Source organism: Mastigoproctus giganteus, chromosome 12 (genome assembly GCF_048544385.1).
Source record: "Mastigoproctus giganteus isolate SK-2022 chromosome 12, ASM4854438v1, whole genome shotgun sequence".
In the NCBI taxonomy this organism is placed as follows: domain Eukaryota; kingdom Metazoa; phylum Arthropoda; class Arachnida; order Uropygi; family Thelyphonidae; genus Mastigoproctus; species Mastigoproctus giganteus.
The window spans coordinates 14832322-14851810 of record NC_143586.1 but is presented as its reverse complement, the minus strand read 5'-3'; the positions used below and the strand labels follow the sequence as shown (position 1 = coordinate 14851810).

Below are 19489 nucleotides of genomic sequence, written 5' to 3'. Positions count from 1 at the left end.
TAATCAGTTAGTCCTACTGCATAGAATTTAAACTGTCTGAGACCACTGCAGTCACCTTAAAGAAAGCAAAAACCCTTCCCTTTACTCTTGATGGTAGTTACATCTTTAAGTAAATCCCAAATCAATACACCGTGATCACTGTCAACTAGTCATTCTTTTATCTTTAGATTCTTAATGTATGAATAATCACTGCTGATAATGAGATCAATTGTATTACTCCTTTATATCATTCTTCTAGTCATCTCAGATTCATTCAATTGATAGAAAGGGTGACAGATGGTTTAACATCCTCCTTTCCAACTTGCCCTATTCAAGAAGAGCACTAGGCACAGACCACCTCATATGAATGGCTTACTTTCAGCATCTATTCTAAGACGGCAATGAAGAAGTGACCTTCCTCCAAAAGGAAAGGATGCTCTTTAGTTTATTCTAGTTGTCAAGTCAGTTTTTACCAAATATTTATATTTATGGTCCCTGGTATTTGTTTCCTCAGTGTGAAAAGTTTGCTACAATTCCATTTCCCCCTCAACGTCCAGATCACCACCGAGATGTCTTGATTCCAAACTCTGTAACTTATGTCTCTGTAACCTCTCCATGAGTGGGCACATCTTTGCTATTCGCACTAGACAAGCCATCCATCCCTGGACTCCTTCAAGAAGCTCAATGTCTTTTTTAAAATGTGGCCTCCAAAGTCAAAGATAATAGTATTAGCATTAGCAAATGATTCAACAAAAACTTATATAGCATCAAAAAAAAAAAAAAAAAAAATCATCTGTCTATCTTTTCTAATAATTTGTCCAATGCTTCCTTTAATTTACTCGAATTATTACTTCCATAATGGCAGACGAAAGGTTGTTCTCTCTGACTGAAAGCAAACTTCCACACATTCTATCTTGTAGCTATCCTTTTCAGTTTAAGTTAATATCTCCTTATGTGTGCTGTCTGAAAAAGAATACGGATGCCAACAACATTTAGTTTATTCATTCCATTTATAGCCTTAAATACTTCAAATAAGTCTCCCCACCACTCGGCTGCCCAGTTCCCAAGCACTGTTTTTTGCAGAACTGAAGTATTTTATGGTAAGAGTACCTTTTTGTGTGCTTGTCTATTCTGGTTGCTCTTTTCTGAACCTGTTCCAAGTGATCTACATCCTTAAAATGAAGATTTCAAACCTGCGTGCAGTACCCAAGATGTGGCAAAACTATTGCCTTATATAATGGAATAATCACCTCTTTGTCCCTGCTAGCAAAATCCCTGTATATTATTGACAGAATCTAATGAAATGCCCTAGCAGCCTATCTGCACTGTCAGAAAACTTTGCATCAGATTGTACAATCACCTGGTTCTCTTTGATTCTCTACCACCGTGAGAATTATTCTAGGATTACTCCTGTCCATATGTAGTACCTTGAATTTATCAATGTTAAACCTCAAATGTGACTTCTCAGCTCATCTGCCTAATTTAAACCTCAATTCCTGTCATTAAGCACACTGCCAACTTTGGTATCACCTCCAAATTTAGACAATAAGCATGGTATATTGAAAACAAATCAAATAAAGAGCGAATCCAGAACTTAATGCTGAGGAACTACACAATGGCCTAACCACTTCCTTGTCCCTGCTGGCAAAATTTCTGCATATCACTGACAGAACCCCCATGAATTTTCCTAGCAGCTTGTCTGCACAGTTCAGACAACTGCACTGTTCAGTATTCCAAATGGTCTCCCAATTGACTTTTACAACAGAACTATAATCGCCTTTTCCTCTAGATAAAGAAGTAAGGTAAATCATTGATAAAACACTGTGAGCCAGCTTCATGGCTATCTGCCTGCACTGCATGGTAACCTTAATATCCGATTGTATCAACACATCCAAATCTCTTTCCTCATTTGTTCAAATAAAAATCATTTAAGGAGATATTTTGGATTATTGAGATTATCCAATAAAAAGGGAGAAAACACACCACTGTGTATAATGCCATTAGAAGTATCTTATTGCAGTTTTTCAGATACAAAGTAACAAAGCTTCGTATACCCAATGTAGGTTGATTGTTATTTTGTTCTGGTAATCGTGTATCCAGATAAGAAGGAAAGGTGGCCTTCGTAATGCTGCAACTTAACATAACTTATTCTAAATTATTTTAAACGGTATTACTTTATAATTTAATGGTATTACAAAAAACTACATAAACTAATGACAGTACATGCACACATACATGGCATATTCTTACTCTGTCTTTCCTTATTTACTCCTTCAGCTCTACCCCATCGAGGGTATAGGATGCTCAGGTTACTATTTCCCAAATGCAGAACATTGTGTTTGGTAGCATTAAAACTTCACTGTCATCTCTCTCTGACCATCTGCAAAGGCTGTCCAAATCATTCCAAAGAAGATCAGCCTGATTTGTTTTATTACTCATCCTCCCATCATCTGCAAATTTCAAAGTTATGCCCTTTATCTGTCATCTATATCATTCAAAAAAGAATAGAAACAAGAGTGGCAACAGCACTGAACTTCCAGGGACTACACTTGTAACCCTGGTCTACTTTGAAGAATGAATATTCATAACAACACCCTCCTCTCATCTTTCAGCAATCATTCAATCCACCCACCTCAGGATTCTGCCTATGATCTCAACAGACTCTAGCTTGTACAGAAATCTCCTATGTGGAACTTTTTCAAATGCCTTGATAAAAAAAAGTCCAAGTATATAATGACAAAAATGTTTTTTTGGATCCAACTCTTGTGTATGACCACAACATGGTTATTTTACATTAGCATCAGTAAAGCCCAAAAAAAAAAAACCTTCTCATTTCAGCCATCCACTAGCAAGAGGAAGAATCCTATTAACATTGAGCATGCTCAAACGATTCAACATACACCTCAATCAGATCACCTCGCAGGTGCCTAGTCTCTAGACACTGCAATTTGCAAAACTTAAGCCTTTCTTCATAAGAGCAACCCTCTGTTCCATTCACTAATTTTGCTGCTCTTCTCTGTACTTATTCCAGCAGCTCTACATCCTTAAAATGAGACCTCCAGACCTGTATACAGTACTCAAGATGTGCCCTGACCACTGCCCTATACAAGGGGATAATCACCTCCTTATCCTTGCTAGAAAAATTCCTGTATATCATTGACAAGACACAATGAACTACTCTTGCAGACTGTCTGCACTGCTCAGAAAATTTCATATCTGCCTGCACAATTACCCCCAGGTCCTTTTCATTCTCTAGTACTGTCAGTGTAGTTCCACACAGTTGATACGTTACTCTGGGGTTATTGCTTCCCATATGTAGTACTTTGCATTTGTCAATGTTAAACTTCATTTGGCACTTCTCAACTTTTCTAGATCCTGTTGCAGCAGCGTACTGTCATTAGTGCCCTTAACAACCCTACCGAACTCTGTATCGCCTGCAAACTTTGATATTAAGCCTGATACCATCATCAATATCTTTAATAAATCATGTGCCTTTGCTGATGCTAATGCTTTCCTGAGAATGGAGTCACCGACAACAACTAATTCCTTTGGATCAGCACATTCTACTTTGGGGGTTTCTGTTGTGTTACGTGATGTTAGAGTGCAAGCTCTGGCATTGATGTGGGCAGCTGAGAGCTTGATGGGCCCTCAATTTAAATCTTTCGAGGACATCCATCCTGTCCTTCAAGCTCTCATATAGGCCCATAACAATGATAAGTTGGTGCCTGATTTCCTCACACTCCTTATATCGTGCTTCCCCTTGGCAATATCAAGTCCCTTTCCTGATGGTTCCACAAACATCAAACAAGCAGTACATTTCAAAAGGCTGTGATTCAGAGGACAACCCCCCCCCCCTAAGTTCTCCCCTGAACCACAGCATTCCCATTAGCTTGAACCTTTTGCTTTGCTGCTCTGGTCTGACTCATGATTTCGATTCAATTTCAATACAAAAATATAACCCTAAACTTAAATCCCAATGCAATTATAACAGTATATATAGGCAACCCTCGTATAACATGGTACTTCTACAACACAGTTTCGCTCTAACATGATTGATAAATTGCAGCAATCATCACCCAACATGGTACTTATATGACACGGTTTCGCTCTAACAGGTTTGAGAATTGCGGGAAATATCGCATAACAGTATTTTTGAGCTTTTGAGTTGGGGAAACCCTGCTATTATATTAGATGTAATTTTCAACATTTCCATTCCTTTTTACGAATCACTGCTGTTGACTCGTTAGTCATTATCGCCTTTGTGATATTTTTCTAAAGCACATTTCTGGAGGTCACTACCATAAAATAATAAAAACAATTTGCAGTTTTCAGTTTATTGGTCTTTTCTGTTAGTGTAATCACTTATAAACGGGTAGTAAACTCGATTGTTTTGCATTTGCTATAGTACCGATAGCTGTTATTCTATGGATTTTCTCGGTAATTTGGTGAAATGTGTTTCCTCTTCCATGAAATATTCAATCAAAAAAATACAAATAAAATTTCAGAAACTCATTACTTCATATCTCACTTGTGTGTATCGTGTTTGTTGCTACTTGTGCATGCCGTGTACTTTGTTATTAATTGCTTATCATTTTTACTGTTTTAAATTTTACTTGCTACTTGTGCATGCCGTGTACTTTGTTATTAATTGCTTATCATTTTTACTGTTTTAAATTTTACAAAAAAAAAAAGAAAAAAAAAAAAAAAAAAAAAAGAGTCTGTGAACAGAAATATCAATTAGTTAGTATGTACATATTACAGTACGTATTAATTAAGCTATGTACATAAGCATAAATTTATTTTTATTTTGCTAACCGGAAAATATTCTTCCAATTTTCACGTATCATTTAACTTTGTTAATTGGCAAGGTAATAAAGTTAAATCTGTGTTTTATATCTTTAAAGCGGGGTCCACTGAATTTTGTTGAGAGATCCCCGGGTTAGGTTCTGTGCTATTGAACTTGTGCTTGTTTGAGACCATAAAAAATTTTGACTTTGAAGCCTGCAGTTCATGACTTAAAGAGAGCAGAAGGCACACGAAATCTAGATGCTGCAGAAGAGATTGTGCTTAGCAGCAATGAAGAGGAAGAAGAAAAATTTAAATGAACGTACATTATCCGACATATAAGTATCACAGTTTGTAAGGTAAGACGTTTGTCCAGTTATTACTATTTAAGTTACTACTATTATAAAAATAAAGTTAAAATATTACGTTATTACTACTATAAAAATTAAGTTTTCGATAGTTATAAAAAAAATGGTGTATTTTTGTTAGCTTTTGGAAAGTAACCCCCTTTTTGTACTAGTTCTTAGTCCTGTATAACACAGTTTCCCATTACACGAGATTTTGTAGGAACCAAACTTGGAGATAATACTCAATACTGAAATATATATTTACGTTATATGACTTTCGTATCTCCTATCAAGTTACATGTATTAATTTATAATGTTACGTTTGTAAAATCTAGGTTGTTATATGTATTTAGTTAAGAAGTACAAATTAATTGGCAATGAAATTTAATAAGATTAATAAATTTTACTGATTAATTGATAATACTATAGTATACTAAGCCAACAGATTTCTAATACAGTGCTACGTGTTTCGCTATCTAGTTTTATATTAAATCTTACGCTATCTAGTTCAGGATATACATTGTATCATATAACAGAGGACAAGTTATGAACAGTAAATCTACAGACACTAAGTATTAATTAACTTTCAAATTCACTATCTAAATTCAAAATAAGCCAAGGAGCTTCACTAGGTCTATAAGCCACTTATAGAAAATAATTTAATATAACAATTAAGTCAATAAAACGGCTAAATATAATTAAAAACTTAGCATTTGCCAGAGCTGCAAAATCTTGTCCAACACGTGGATTGGATACCCTTACCGACATTAAGTACTAAGTAATAACCTACAAAATCTCTATCTAAGTTCAAATTAAACTAAGTATCGTAACTAAGAATATAAAGCTATTTATAGAAAATAAATTAATATGCCAATTTAAGTCAATAAAACAGCAAAAATTTAAGAAAAACTTCTCTATTATCTGGAGCCATAAAACATTTGCCTGCATGGAGCTACTCTCGTTCCCACTATTCCACTATTTAACAGGATGGCCAAACAAGGTTTTCCCTTTGCACATGTATATTCCTACTGATCAGTATTAGTAATGGCCCATAGTGCAACAGCCAAGGAAAAAAAAAATAATAAAATAAATAAATAATGGATAAAAATCAGAAAATGGATAAAGAGCTCATGTGTAGGACTGAGGAAAGATATCACACTTCTTTGTTAGCAGATCTCCACATAGGATATGCACAATAGAGCAGCCAATAAACAGCACCTAAGCTAGGTAAGTCAATTTTGGGTAAATATTGTATATTAGATATCACTAAGGGAGGGCTTGAAGTGAAGCTAGGAATGTATGGCTTTAAGATAATCTAAATTAAAAGCAGTTGTCCATAATCCCAATTAAATTTCTTCTTTATACCTGAATGAAGCAAAGTATCTTTTTCTATCATTTAATGCTTTTATTTAGTTATATACTAATTTGGTTTAAAGCTGCATTCTAATTTTCTAATGTTCTAGATTTTAACGCTACTGATTGTATAGGTCTTCTTCATACATCACTGTGGATGCCATTTCTCTCTCTCTCTCTTTCTCTCCAATTGAATCATGAAACAAAAAAAAAAAATAAATAAATAAATAAATAAACAAAGAAATTCACTACTTACTTTTGGCACTGCAGCTTGAAAGTTAACATTTTTTACTGGACTAGTATTTTTACTCATTGTAGACACAACCATAACTGTGACATCTGGTCGAGGGGAATCCCTTCCAAAATGTATGATCACACCTAAACCATTCTTCTCGTAAAGTGTTAAGGGTGAAAGTGCTCCTGAAAAGTACCAAAATTTCTTACAGTTCAAATGAAATTTCATTTTGTGTAAAACATTCTGAATTAAATGGTGTATGGTAATAATTTAATAATTAGTATAATGACCCACTAATGTTACTGTATGTATACTCAAGCTGCATAAGCCTTTAATGTATGTTAATAACCAATATCCAAAATAGGAGCAATCATATAAACACTACTTGAAGCTTGTGTTAAACAGTGTGTCCATAACTGCATGAACTGTTTTGAAAATTTTCCAGTATGTGCTGCTATTTCTTATCTGCATTTCAAATCAATTGTAGACAATAACAGCAGAACTCTGAAATTTTCAAATTTATTTTGAGGCAAAGATTACATTTGTTAACCCTAGTTAGTATTAGTACAGCCAAATGATGCAAGGAAGCAAATTTTTTCTTCAGCAGTAAAAAAAAAAAAAACACATACTAATCCCATTCCCACAAGGTAACATCTAGTTTGAAACTCTCTCTGTCATCTCGAGTATGATCATCCCAATCAAAGGTGAGATCCATCACCTGTGTGTGTGTGTGTGTGTGTGTGTGTGTGTGTGTGTGTGTGTGTGTGTGTGTGTGTGTGTGTGTGTGTGTGTGTGTGTGTGTGTGAGAGAGAGAGACCAGACCTTCCTCAGTCATTTTACTCAATCCCTTTAATTTTTTTTATCTAATGTGCAAGAAAGACAGAGAGAGCAAATCTTCCTCATTCATTCCACTCAGCTCGGCACCTCCATAGCCAGGTGGGCAGGAGCAGCAGAGCATAGCACACGCTTCTTGATTAGACTGGGGTTCAAACTGTTGTTATTTGGTTTTTAGGAGCATTAGCAACTAAGGCCATGTTGCTCCGGGGATATGCGGTGGTCATTCCCTGACCTTTCCGCATCCTCCGTATTTGGTGGTCACGGGCTTGAACCCCGGTCTAATCAAGAAGCGTGTGCTACGCACTGCTGCTCCTGCCCACCTAGCTACAGAGGCACCGGGGGGGGGGTCGAGCCCGTGGCCACCAAATACGGAAAGGTCAGGGAATGACCACCGCATATCCCCGGAGCAATATAGCCTTAGTTGTTAATGCTCCTAAAAACCAAATAACAAACAAACAAACCACTCAGCTCCTTCAGCACTTTACACACCTTAATATAATTAGAATTTCCCAGAGAATTTCTGTCAAACTTTACCATTCACACCTTCTAAACTGTCCTTCATATGTGCATCAATTTGCCCTTGTCACCCTCCTTCAAATCCTCCGCAGAAATTGTACATTTTTTTTTTTTTTTTAATTTTTTTTTTTTAGATGCTCTAGAAACTAACCATTGTCTTATATAGAGGAATGATGCCATTCTCCTAGCTAGCAAAGGTCCTGTAAATCACATACAGGATGCCATGTGCCTTCCTAGCCATTTGTTTACACTGCCCTGAAAATTTCATGTCTGAATTGTAACTAACCCCAAGGTCTTTTTTTAAACCCAATAACTGTTAGCTCCTCTTCCCCTCTATACGACTCCAGGATTTCTGTTCCTCAAATGCATAACCTTACATTTAGAAGCACAAAACTTTGGTTTCCATTGTTTTGGACCAAATTTGCAACTGATCCAGGTCTTTTTGATGCAACATTGCCTGACTTGAATTGTTAATGACCCTTCCCACCTTCATATTGTCAGAAGACACTGACAACTTCTCTTGAATTCTCTCATCAATACCACTGATGAAAATTAGAAACAGGATGAGATCAACATTGATGTCTCTGGGAACATACTTGTCCACATGAAGGTTGATCATTTATGATCAACCTTTTATCTTCTATCCATTCCAAGATCTGGAGAAGGATATTAAGTGTAATCCCAATTTATATATCAGCCTTTTGTATGGAACCACATAAAAAAACGTCGATATGTAAATAGCAAAAGCTTTACTGAAGGATATATATATTGTCAAAATTGTTTCTTGCATCTCACTGTTTTATGACTTCATACTAATTTACCAGACCTCAATACAATATTCCAAATGTAGTCTAGCCAGTCTAGCCAAAAAATGACTATGAAGGAGAGATCATGTCTGACATCCCCTTCCCAATCCTGTGCTACAGAATATTATTTTTGTTGAAGTGATCCTGAATTCCATCCTTAATAGATTAACTAGATTACATGATCTTCCGTACCACCTGCTGACTAATAGTTACCCAAATGCAGCACTTCCTTTGTGAATTGGGAAGTTAGACCTCCAGTCCAAGGGATATCATCCCAAGTACACCTGGGTGGTGGTGCACTTGATTTTTTGAGGGAAAATGTGCTGTTTTATTTTATTTTTTCATCATTTTTTCAAATAATTTCATCAATTTTATTTCAATCTCCAAGATTAAATATATTGAAGTGCACTGCAGACCTTATATAACATGGCTCGATATAACATAGTCAAAGGTAAGATCCAAATTCCAACCCCCCTCTTTTTCAAGTGTTTCAACATTTCAATATTTGATCAACTCACAATTTGTTCCAGCACATTTACCAGTTCAGTGAACATTTATAGTTGCTGATTTTTTACAAGCCGCATGGAGCGATTAGCAGAATTGTTATCCATAAACATGATGCCCTATGAATGAACCTATAATACCACGTTTAATTTCTGTTGTTTCAGTTGTCTTAATGCTTCGTTTGCCTTAGACAAATACAGCTCTGGTTGGAGGCACCTGTGACTAATTTATAAAGACTGTCAAATAATAATTCTCTTTATTTTATTTTACTTTATTAATTGACACCTTCTAAAGGGTGTCAATTAATAAAGGTGTGATTTTTTTTTTTTTTTTTTTTTTGGCTGATGTTGCATAAGCTCCTACACTTGCTTTCTTGCATCAAGTGCCACTACTACTACTACTACTAAAGCTTTACTTTATTGATTGATTACCTTCTAAAGCTTCTACAGCTTTAGAAGGTAAGTTCAGTAATGCAAATAAACTCAAAGCTGTCCTGGAAAGAAGCAATAGTGGTAAAGTTTACATGTGCTGTTTGGAAATTGGGCATACATTTACTTCACATAATGTTAGTGTGTGTTTTCAAATTTGCTTTCTTTTCTTTCCTTTTCAATAGAAAAATTAATATCTGTGGAAAGGTCTCAAAAGAAAAAAAAGAAAAGCATGGTCAGTTCAAGGAAAGCTAGCTGCACTGTACTTACTAAAATGGGAAAAGACAGAAGATGAGGCGTCTCAACACATAGATATGGGGGAATCCACTTTCAGGAGATGGAAAAAAGATGAAGCTGCCCTACGGCAAGCAATATCTATGATGCTAGTGAAGGTCTTCAGCAAAAGTGACATAAGACAAGGGTCATAATTTCAAGTATGGGGGGGGGGGGAATGCTTAGACTGGATTGCAGGAAGTTTTATTTTAGCCAGCAAGTTATAAATTACTGGAATAAGTTGCCTACATGGGTGGTAGATGCTGTTCCTCAAATGCATAACCTTTTCAAATCATTTCATCAATTTTATTTCAATCTCCAAAATTAAATATACTGAAGTACACTGCAGACCTTATATAACATGGCTCGATATAACGTAGTCAAAGGTAAGATCAAAATTCCACTCCCCCTCTTTTTCAAGTGTTTCAACACTTGAAAAAAAGGGAAAGAGAGGGAAAAAAGTAACAGTTTGGAGAAATTCAAAGGTTGTCTGGAGGAGGGAAATGCTTAGGTTGTCCATTTCCTTTTCTCTTATTTATTATTATTTTATTCTTATCATCTTATTTTATTTATTTTTTTGTTATTTTATTATTATTGTTAGTTATTTATATTTTTATTATTATTTTTTTGGCTGGTGCAGCATAAGCCATATTCCTTGCACCATGTGGCCATTGCTAATACTAATAATACTAATAAAGACAACAAGTGACAGCCTACTGGATAAGGCTGTGTTTGCATGGTTCATACATGAACGTGCAGAAGGGATGCCTATCTCTGGTGAAATTATCAGGAGCCAAGCTGAAAAACTGAAGAAAGACTTAGGCAATCAGCATGGAGTACAACTATACAAGAAAATTCAAAGGCGAGCAATGGCTGGCTCAGCTGGTGGAAAAAGAGGCATGGAATTTGCAAGGTTCCAATTTCAGGTGAAATTCAGTCTGTACACACCAAGGCTGCTGATGATTATCTATCACAATTAAAAGTTATCATACAAGAAGGCGGCTATGTTACAAATTTATAATTGTGAAAAAATACGACATGCATCCCGATAAGACACTAGCTTGTAAATCCGATGAACAAAAGGCACAGAGCTTTAAAGTGATGAAGGACAGAGTGGAATTGCTATTTTGTGTCAATAAAACTAACATACACAAAGCCAAATCACTGTGTGTAGGAAAATTGAGGGTGTGCCAAAATATTTCTACCACAAAAACATGCAGGCATTGGACGTTTTTGTATCACCACAGTAAGAATGCCTGGATGGCAGCAGGGATTTTCGAAGAATGGTCTTGTAAACTTTTGTACCATCTGTCTGTGCATACTCATTTAAGAAAGAAAAATATGGAACCTAAAGCACTTTTGCTGCAGAATAACTGTCTTGCCCACCCTTCTACAGAAAACTTCATAAGCCATGATGGTAAAATAAAGGTCAGCTATTTGCCAAAGAATACAATCTCAAAGATCCAACTTTTGTATCAAGGAATTATATCGCCTTTCAAGATGCTCTATAGGAAAAATTTAATCGAACAAATAATTGATGAGGAAGTATTCATAACAGATTGCCCGAAGAAGCTCACACTGGCTAGTGTTTTTGACTTGGCAGAGAAGGCATGGGGAACCATATGGCCATATACAATTGAGAAGTATTGGGAGTGAGGTTTGCATGAAGCATTTGCAATTGCACCTGACTCAGAGGAACAAGAAAAACACGAGGAAGAAGAATCTGACTTGGGGGAAGAGTTTGAGGGATTTGCTAAAGGGGATGATGAATAGGCAAATGCAGTTTATTGGGAACTGGTTATGCAGTGTGGCAGTCACGATATTTATGACTGGATCCATATTGATGATGATTATCCTACTTATGAATACTTAAGTGACCAGACAATTACAGCAAATGCTCTAAGTCTCCAGGCCAAAACTGGAGCCACATCTTGTGACAGCAATGACAAAGAGGAAGCTGACACACTCCATTTCCTCTGCCTTAAAGTAACAGAGGCTTTAGCAGCCGTGGAAACTGCACTTCAGTGGCTAGAATCAGAGAATGTAGACAGAATTCATATTCTTCATTTTAATCAAGTATTGAAATTTAAAAAAAAAAAAAAGAAGAAATGGGAGACAATGAAACAGTTAACTCTAGGTTCATTTATTAAAAAAAAATGACAATGTAATCAGGTACAGTGTATATTCCGTCAAGTACTCATATCAAGGCAGTTATTTCAATGTCAGAATGCATATCTTGTTATTTCCATGATCTTAATCTTTAGGTTCTTTATTGATATATACAGTATTTCCCCATGTATAAGATGCACCTTAATTTTGGGGCCCGAAATTTGAAAAAAAAAAAATGTATTACATAAAGTTATTGAACTCAAGTTTTATTCATCATAAAATTCATACAACTCCTCATTACTTGAATTCAGCACTGTACGAAAATCTTTTCTGAGCCATTTCTGGGCAGAACATGGCAAAACGTAACCTAATATACTGGTAACAAGTGTGAAACAATGAGCGCAACGACAACAAGTGCGAAAAAGCGGGAAATGCAAGTAAAAAAATCTAAAATCTACAACCACTGGTATAAGACACACCAGTTTTTAGACCCCAAATTTTTCGAAAAAAGGTGCGTCTTATACATGGGGAAATACGGTATATATATTTTTAAATTGATAATAAGGTGCAGGTATTTTTGAATTTTAATGCATGGGCTTGGTTGTATGTGAAATTTTGTTCTTAGTAATAAAATCACAAAAAAATTGAGTGAAATCTTATTTCTAGCGCCCAAAAAAAAAAAAAATATATAATAATAATAAGTATATGGTTACTACATCTTTTTTTTACCTATTCTCGTTCATTCATGTGTAATTATCATTATTTGTAGTTATATCCGTTAGGTTGGTAGTTTCTAACAGCAACATCAGTAACTTTACGTCCAAATATGTAAATTTAATAAAATGTGGACTCACTTATAACGCAGTCCAAAATTTTAGACCCCATCACCTGCACTATATTGGGTCTACAGTCTATATATATAAATTTATAAAAGCATGTGCAACCATAGCTGCATGAAATTCATGAAATTAGGGGGAAGGTATAAAAGTTTGGCAACCTCCAACATAGTGATCAAACTGCTGGGAATGTTCTCATTAGCATTCACAGAAGTTTGATCACATGCACACATTAGTTATAACTGTAAATATACCATCTGCCCCTGAAGCCTTGCACTCGGAACAGAAGTTAGTTTAACTTCTGTTCCGGGTAAAATAATGGAGTCACTGGTTAAAGATGCATTGCAGGATCATCTAGACAAGACTGCAGCAATAATTCAAACACAGCATGGGTTTGTTAAGGGAAAGTCTTGTCTGACAAATTTGATTGGTTATTATGATGTGGTCACAAAGGAACTGGATGCGAAAAATAATTTTGATATCATATACTTGGATTTCAGGAAAGCTTTTGACACTGTTGCGCATGGAAGACTACTGTACAAATTGGAGCAGAATGGTATTAAGGGTAAGTTGCTACAATGGATAAAAGGATGGTTAAGTGGGAGAAGACAGAGGGTGGTAATCAATGGGTGCTGCTCTTCATGGACTAATGTTATTAGTGGAGTCCCACAGGGTTCGGTGTTGGGTCCACTGTTGTTTTGTGTATTTATCAATGATATTGATGAAGGTATATCAGGCTTAATGTCGAAGTTTGCAGATGACACAAAGGTTGGCAGGGTTGTTAATGACAGTAATGGCAGTGTGCTACTGCAACAGGATCTAGATAATTTGGGCAGATGGGCTAAGAAGTGGCAACTGAAGTTCAACCTTGACAAATGCAAAGTACTGCATATGGGTAGAAGTAACCCCAGAGAAACGTACCAACTGTGTGGTACTACACTTAAGGTGGTAGAAAATGAAAAAGACCTGGGAGTAATTGTGCAGTCAGATATGAAGTTTTCTGAGCAATGCAGACAGGCTGCTAGGGCAGGTCATGGGGTTTTGTCAATGATATATAGGAATTTTGCTAGCAGGGAAAAGGAGGTGATTGTCCCTCTGTATAAGGCAATGGTCAGGCCACGCCTTGAGTACTGCGTACAGGTCTGGAGGCCTCATTTTAGGAAGGATGTAGATTTGCTTGAGCGTGTACAGAGAAGAGCAACACGATTGGTGAGGGGAATGAAGGGATTCTCTTACCAAGAGAGGCTTAAGTTCTGCAAATTGCAGTGGCTGGAGACTAGGCACCTGCGCGGTGATCTGATTGAGGTCTATAAGGCCTTGAATGGGTTGAGCACGCTGAATTCTGATGGGATCCTTCCACTTGTTCAGATTACGAACCTACGGGGACATAAGTTCAAATTAAGAAAGGACAGATGTAGAATAGATGTGCGGAAATTTGCCTTTAGCCAGCGGGTGGTTAATTGCTGGAACAAACTTCCATCTGTCGTTGTGGAAGTTGATAGGTTAAATAAATTTAAGGAGGAACTGGACAGGCATTTGGAGGGAATGGCGTGATGATTTTTTTTTTTTTTTTTTTTTTTTTGGCTGATGCTGCATAAGCTCCTACACTTGCTTTCTTGCATCATGTGCCACTACTACTACTACTACTACTACTACTACTACTCTTTTAAGCTCAGTAAGCATTTCTAACCAATGCTTCTCTGGATCAATATCAATTATTTCACAGCAATATGACTATGGCATTACCCAGAGATTTGACCTTGCTTTCCACATCAAATATTGTTGACTACCTGCTCAATTCATCTGCCATTCCTGCTAAGCTTTCTATGATCAGACCACTGCAATCAGTTAACCTCTTTTGGAAAATGTATGAATACATACATTTTGTCCTGAGCCCAATTGCTGACCTTGTTTATTGCATCTTGTAATTGCATTCTATTGTTCTCATGTTTTGGGCTTGAAAAAAGATACTGAAATCATCTACATAAAGAGCTGTACTTATGGTACATGGTATATGTTGGGTTATTGAGTTTATTTTTATTACAAACAGTGTGACACTGAAAAGTGTTCTAAAAAGGTCAGTTTTTTATCTAGAATAAGTCCAAGAAATTATATGGTTGGCTTGATTGGGATTAACTGTCCGTTAAGTTTTAATTCAGGATCTAAATGAACGTTTCTTTTCCTACAGAAGTACATGCCTATTGTTTTTTGTGTGGATATTGTGAAACCGTTTTCCTGAGCCCAATTGCTCAACTTGTTTATTGCACCTTTGTAATTGGTGTTCTATTGTTCTCATGTTTTGGGCTTGGAAAGAGATACTAAAATCATCTACATAAAGAACTGTATTTATGGTATATGTTGGGTTATTGAGTTTATTTTTATTACAAACAGGGTAACACTGAGGACTGATCCCTGTGGTACTACTTCTTGGAGGAAAACTTTTGAGAGTGTAGTTTTTGCATTCATACTTGGAAGGTTTGGTGCTGTAAAAAGTCTGGATGAAAATAGGGAGATGTTCTCTTAGCTTTAAGTTACATATGTCCAGGAGAATACCATAGTGCCAGGCTGTATCATATGCTTTTCTGATATCGAAACATATCATGACTAAATGCTCTTTTCTAATGAAAGCATTCTGTATGTTGCTTTCTATTTTAATTAGGAAGTCCAAGGTTGATCTATGTTTGCTGAAACCATATTGTGCTGGGCACAAAATGTTATGGTTTTCTAGGTACCACATAAGTCTTGTATTTATGATCTTTTCCATTAATTTTCCTAGGCAGCTAGCTGGCGAGTACTATTGGGAATGAGAGGACAATCGCATGATGCCACATTAGTGGATGGTTACATTGTTCTACATATTTTGTGGAGACATTTAAATTGTATTTTTCTTGATGGTTTTTATATTTCTGGAACTTCGGTGGATAGGGATTAGGGAGATGTTCTCTTAGCTTTAAGTTACATATGTCCAGGAGAATACCATAGTGCCAGGCTGTATCATATGCTTTTCTGATATCTTTTCTGAAAGGTGGCAGATATTTTGGCAAAAGTTTCCCCTAAAGCATTTGCTATAACTTTTGCATCAGCTATATATTGACCTTGACAATTGATAATTGGATGTATTAAATTTTGGTCTATTACTCATTTTCCTTATTTTATCCCAAACTGTTTTAGCATTTGTAGTTCTATTCATGGTTGAGGCAAAACATATCCAGGATGCTTTCTTGCATGCTTGTCTGACATATCATGCTCTTGCTCTCCTTTTTTAAAAATATATTAGATTGTCTGTGGTAGGATTTTTGCAAAAAATATTCCATGCCCTGTTCTTGTCTCATTTCACTTGAGTACATTTCTCATTCACCAAGGCTTTGGGAATAGAGTAAGTTTGGTGCACTTTTTGGTATTGATTGTTCTGTTGCTTGGTTAATTTGACTGGTTACATATTGTACTGCCTGGTCAGTTGTCTAACTTTCTGTTTGATTACTGCTCGATTTTTGTATTTTTCCCAGCCTGCTTTGTCAAGCTTCCATTTGGGATTTTATCTAGATTGGCATAGTTTGTTTATTGTTAGAGGGATGGGATAGTGGTCACTGTGTTATGTATCTTCATGACCTGTCCACTCTAAAATGAGATATAATGTTGGGGAGCATAAAGTAAGGTCAATCACTGAGCTGGTTCCTGTTGGAAGGTGGACATGTGTTTTCCACTATTCAGGAGGGTTAGATTTTTGGCATCTATTACTTTTTCTATTTCACATTCCCTTTTATTATGATCAGTATTTCCCCATAAGAGGTGATGTCCATTTAGATCCCCCATTATACAGTAAGGATGAAGTCAATTTATCCAAGAGAAAAATACAAGTAGTGACTCCATACAAGAAACTGACCAGGGCCTGTTTACAGGGGCTGCCCCTAGGGATCAGTACTGGGACCACTCCTCTGGAGTATGGTATTGGATGAGTTTCTGTCCTTCGACTTGGGGGAAGTCCACTCACAGGCATTTGCAGATGACCTGATACTGACTGTTGCCGCAGACAATAGACTTCATTGGAAACCCAGGCAAATTGAGCAATTCAAATTCTACAAGACTGATGAAGGTCCATTTTCTTAAGATCTCACCGGGGAAAACCTACTCAATGCTACTGAAAGGAAACATTAAATCTCTGTAGACCACCGCAAATTAAAGTAGAAAATACAACTATCAAACTACTCAGTGAGATGAAATATCTAGGAATCATACTGGACAAGAACCAATCTTTCAACCACACTGAAACATATCCGAGAGAAAATCAGGAGATATTCTGCCCTCGTCTCAAGAATAGCTAAAAGGGATTGGGACTCAAGAGGCACACCTTGGGACTGTATTACAAAACGACATTTATACCAGCCATAACTTACGCGTCACCCATCTGGTTCCAGAAAGCAACTACTGCAGTTAACAGAAGGACACTCGATTCCATCCAACGGACAATACTCCTCTCTATTACACGGGCCTGCTGCACTGTGAGTACACATGCTCTGCAGGTTCTGGCGGAGCACTCCCCTGACCTCGAGGTGGTGCGTTGTGCCATGGTGCAGCATCTCGCAAAAGGGCTTCCCTGCACCTTCCTGGCCACTCCATTGACCCTAAGGAAACCTGAAAAGAGAGAAAACAAAACTCGCCACCCACCTGCAGCAGGTCTGGCAGGATAGGGGGTCAGAATCCACAAAAGGGGAAATAACGAGGAAATTTCTGCCTGATGTCGGAAGATTATACCCAAAAGCACCATCATGGTTTCACCCTGGACTGTACACTATGTATCTTTTAACATGTCATGGGGCCCTGAATGCCAAACTAAACAGTTTTAAATTAGTAAACGATCCTTGCTGTGTCTGTGGGGAAGTGGAGACATGGTCTCACATAATGTACAACTGTGAAAATTATGAGGATCTCCGCTGCCTCCTGATGACAAAGCTGACTTACTTCCCTCGCGACAGGGAATCAAACCTGTTGGACTCGCAAGAGGAGTATAAGGAGTTGACAAAATTCGCCCAGGGACTGTTCACCCGAAGGAGGACACTTATTGCTATCTACAGGGATCAAGAACAGGCACCACAACTAAACTAACCATCCTTGGACTCGACGAAACTGGCTCTCATCCAGATACAAGACCTTCCTTTGGAACTCTATAGAATTTTTTTTTTTTTTTTTTTTTAAGCCATGCTCCCTTGCGTGGCCCTTTGCCTCCACTCCCCGGGCGGGAGGTGACTTCTGGTCTCCTCCTCCCCTCGCCGCCCCCTCTCTTCCCTCTGGTGGGGCATGGGCCTGCTCCACTGATTTGGGGGTCATCTCTCTATGGACCCCTTATTTCTGTCTTTTCCCCCCAGCCTTCAGTCTCCCCACCCCTCTCTCTCTCTTTTAATTATAATTACTAGTGTCTGAACCATTGTTAAATTGCTTGAGCCCTACACCCAAAAACTTAACATTTATTTGCATAAATAGTACTTCTTTTTGGCTGACCCATAACTATAACGTTTTTTTTTATTATTATTATTATTTTTATTATTTATTTATTATTATTTTTTTAAAATATTTATTTTATTTTTATTTATTATTTTATTTATTTATTTATTTATTTATTTTTTTTTTTTTTTAAGGTCCTTGCCACTGAAATCTCAGGAAATTAGGTGGCAGGACCTGCCAGAGTAAATAACTATAATATAGTTATTTAGTACCTGGTCTGCCTCCACGACGCAGAGTGTGGACAACGTTGGGTCCCATTAGGGGCCCAGCGGCTAAATGACCAGAGGAACAACGGTACACAACACTACACATGTACAAAATCCATTCACTTTTAAACCTCTGGCATTGACAGTGTTCTGTTTCACACCCACAACGTATAGCCCGCGGAGATGGGGGAAACCCCTGGTGCCGTTTGACACTAAACACACTCTACACGGTAAGGAGAGGATAGCTGATCTATCAGTTCTTCCAAGTCTTCATAATTATTTCTTGGTTCGTGAGTAAATATATTGATAACATTGTTATTAAACTACTTGCTGCTATGTGTACTGCTACTGCCTCAAGGGCAGTTTGTAGATGGACTGTTTGAACTGTATGTGAGAATTGACAAGGACTGCTATTCCTCCATGGGCTATAAAGAATTATTTATTTGATCTCGTCCATGATCTTAATTGATTAAGATCTTGATTAAGATCATATCGTCAGGTTTTAGATATGTTTCTTGTAAGCAGAGACATATCGGGTGATATTGAGAAATTAAATACCGGACATCGTCAATATTGTTACGGAAACCCCGACAATTCCATTGAATAAAAGTAATACTGTTTTGTTCTAGATGAGTTTTCTCGTTACCATTTTATATTTTTCTGTCCGTGATTTGTCTTTTTCAGGGAAAAATGGCCTTCCAGTATCCATATCTTTTCCTCGGCAACATATTTCTAGAATGGGTTGTTGTTGTTTTTCCTGCTGTATCCAATTTGTT

General features: G+C 37.0%; 1 protein-coding gene across 3 annotated transcripts in view; it reads right to left on the bottom strand.

Moving 5' to 3' along the window:
* The window catches only part of LOC150076723 (ADP-ribosylation factor-binding protein GGA1-like), a 303671-nt gene that overhangs the window by 40777 nt on the left and 243405 nt on the right, over positions 1-19489 (bottom strand). For all 3 annotated transcript variants that reach the window (XM_090385588.1, XM_090385589.1, XM_090385590.1), the window contains one exon: positions 6721-6884. In XM_090385588.1, coding sequence (XP_090241714.1) covers positions 6721-6884 — 164 coding nt within the window. The remainder of the gene's footprint in view (positions 1-6720; positions 6885-19489) is intronic.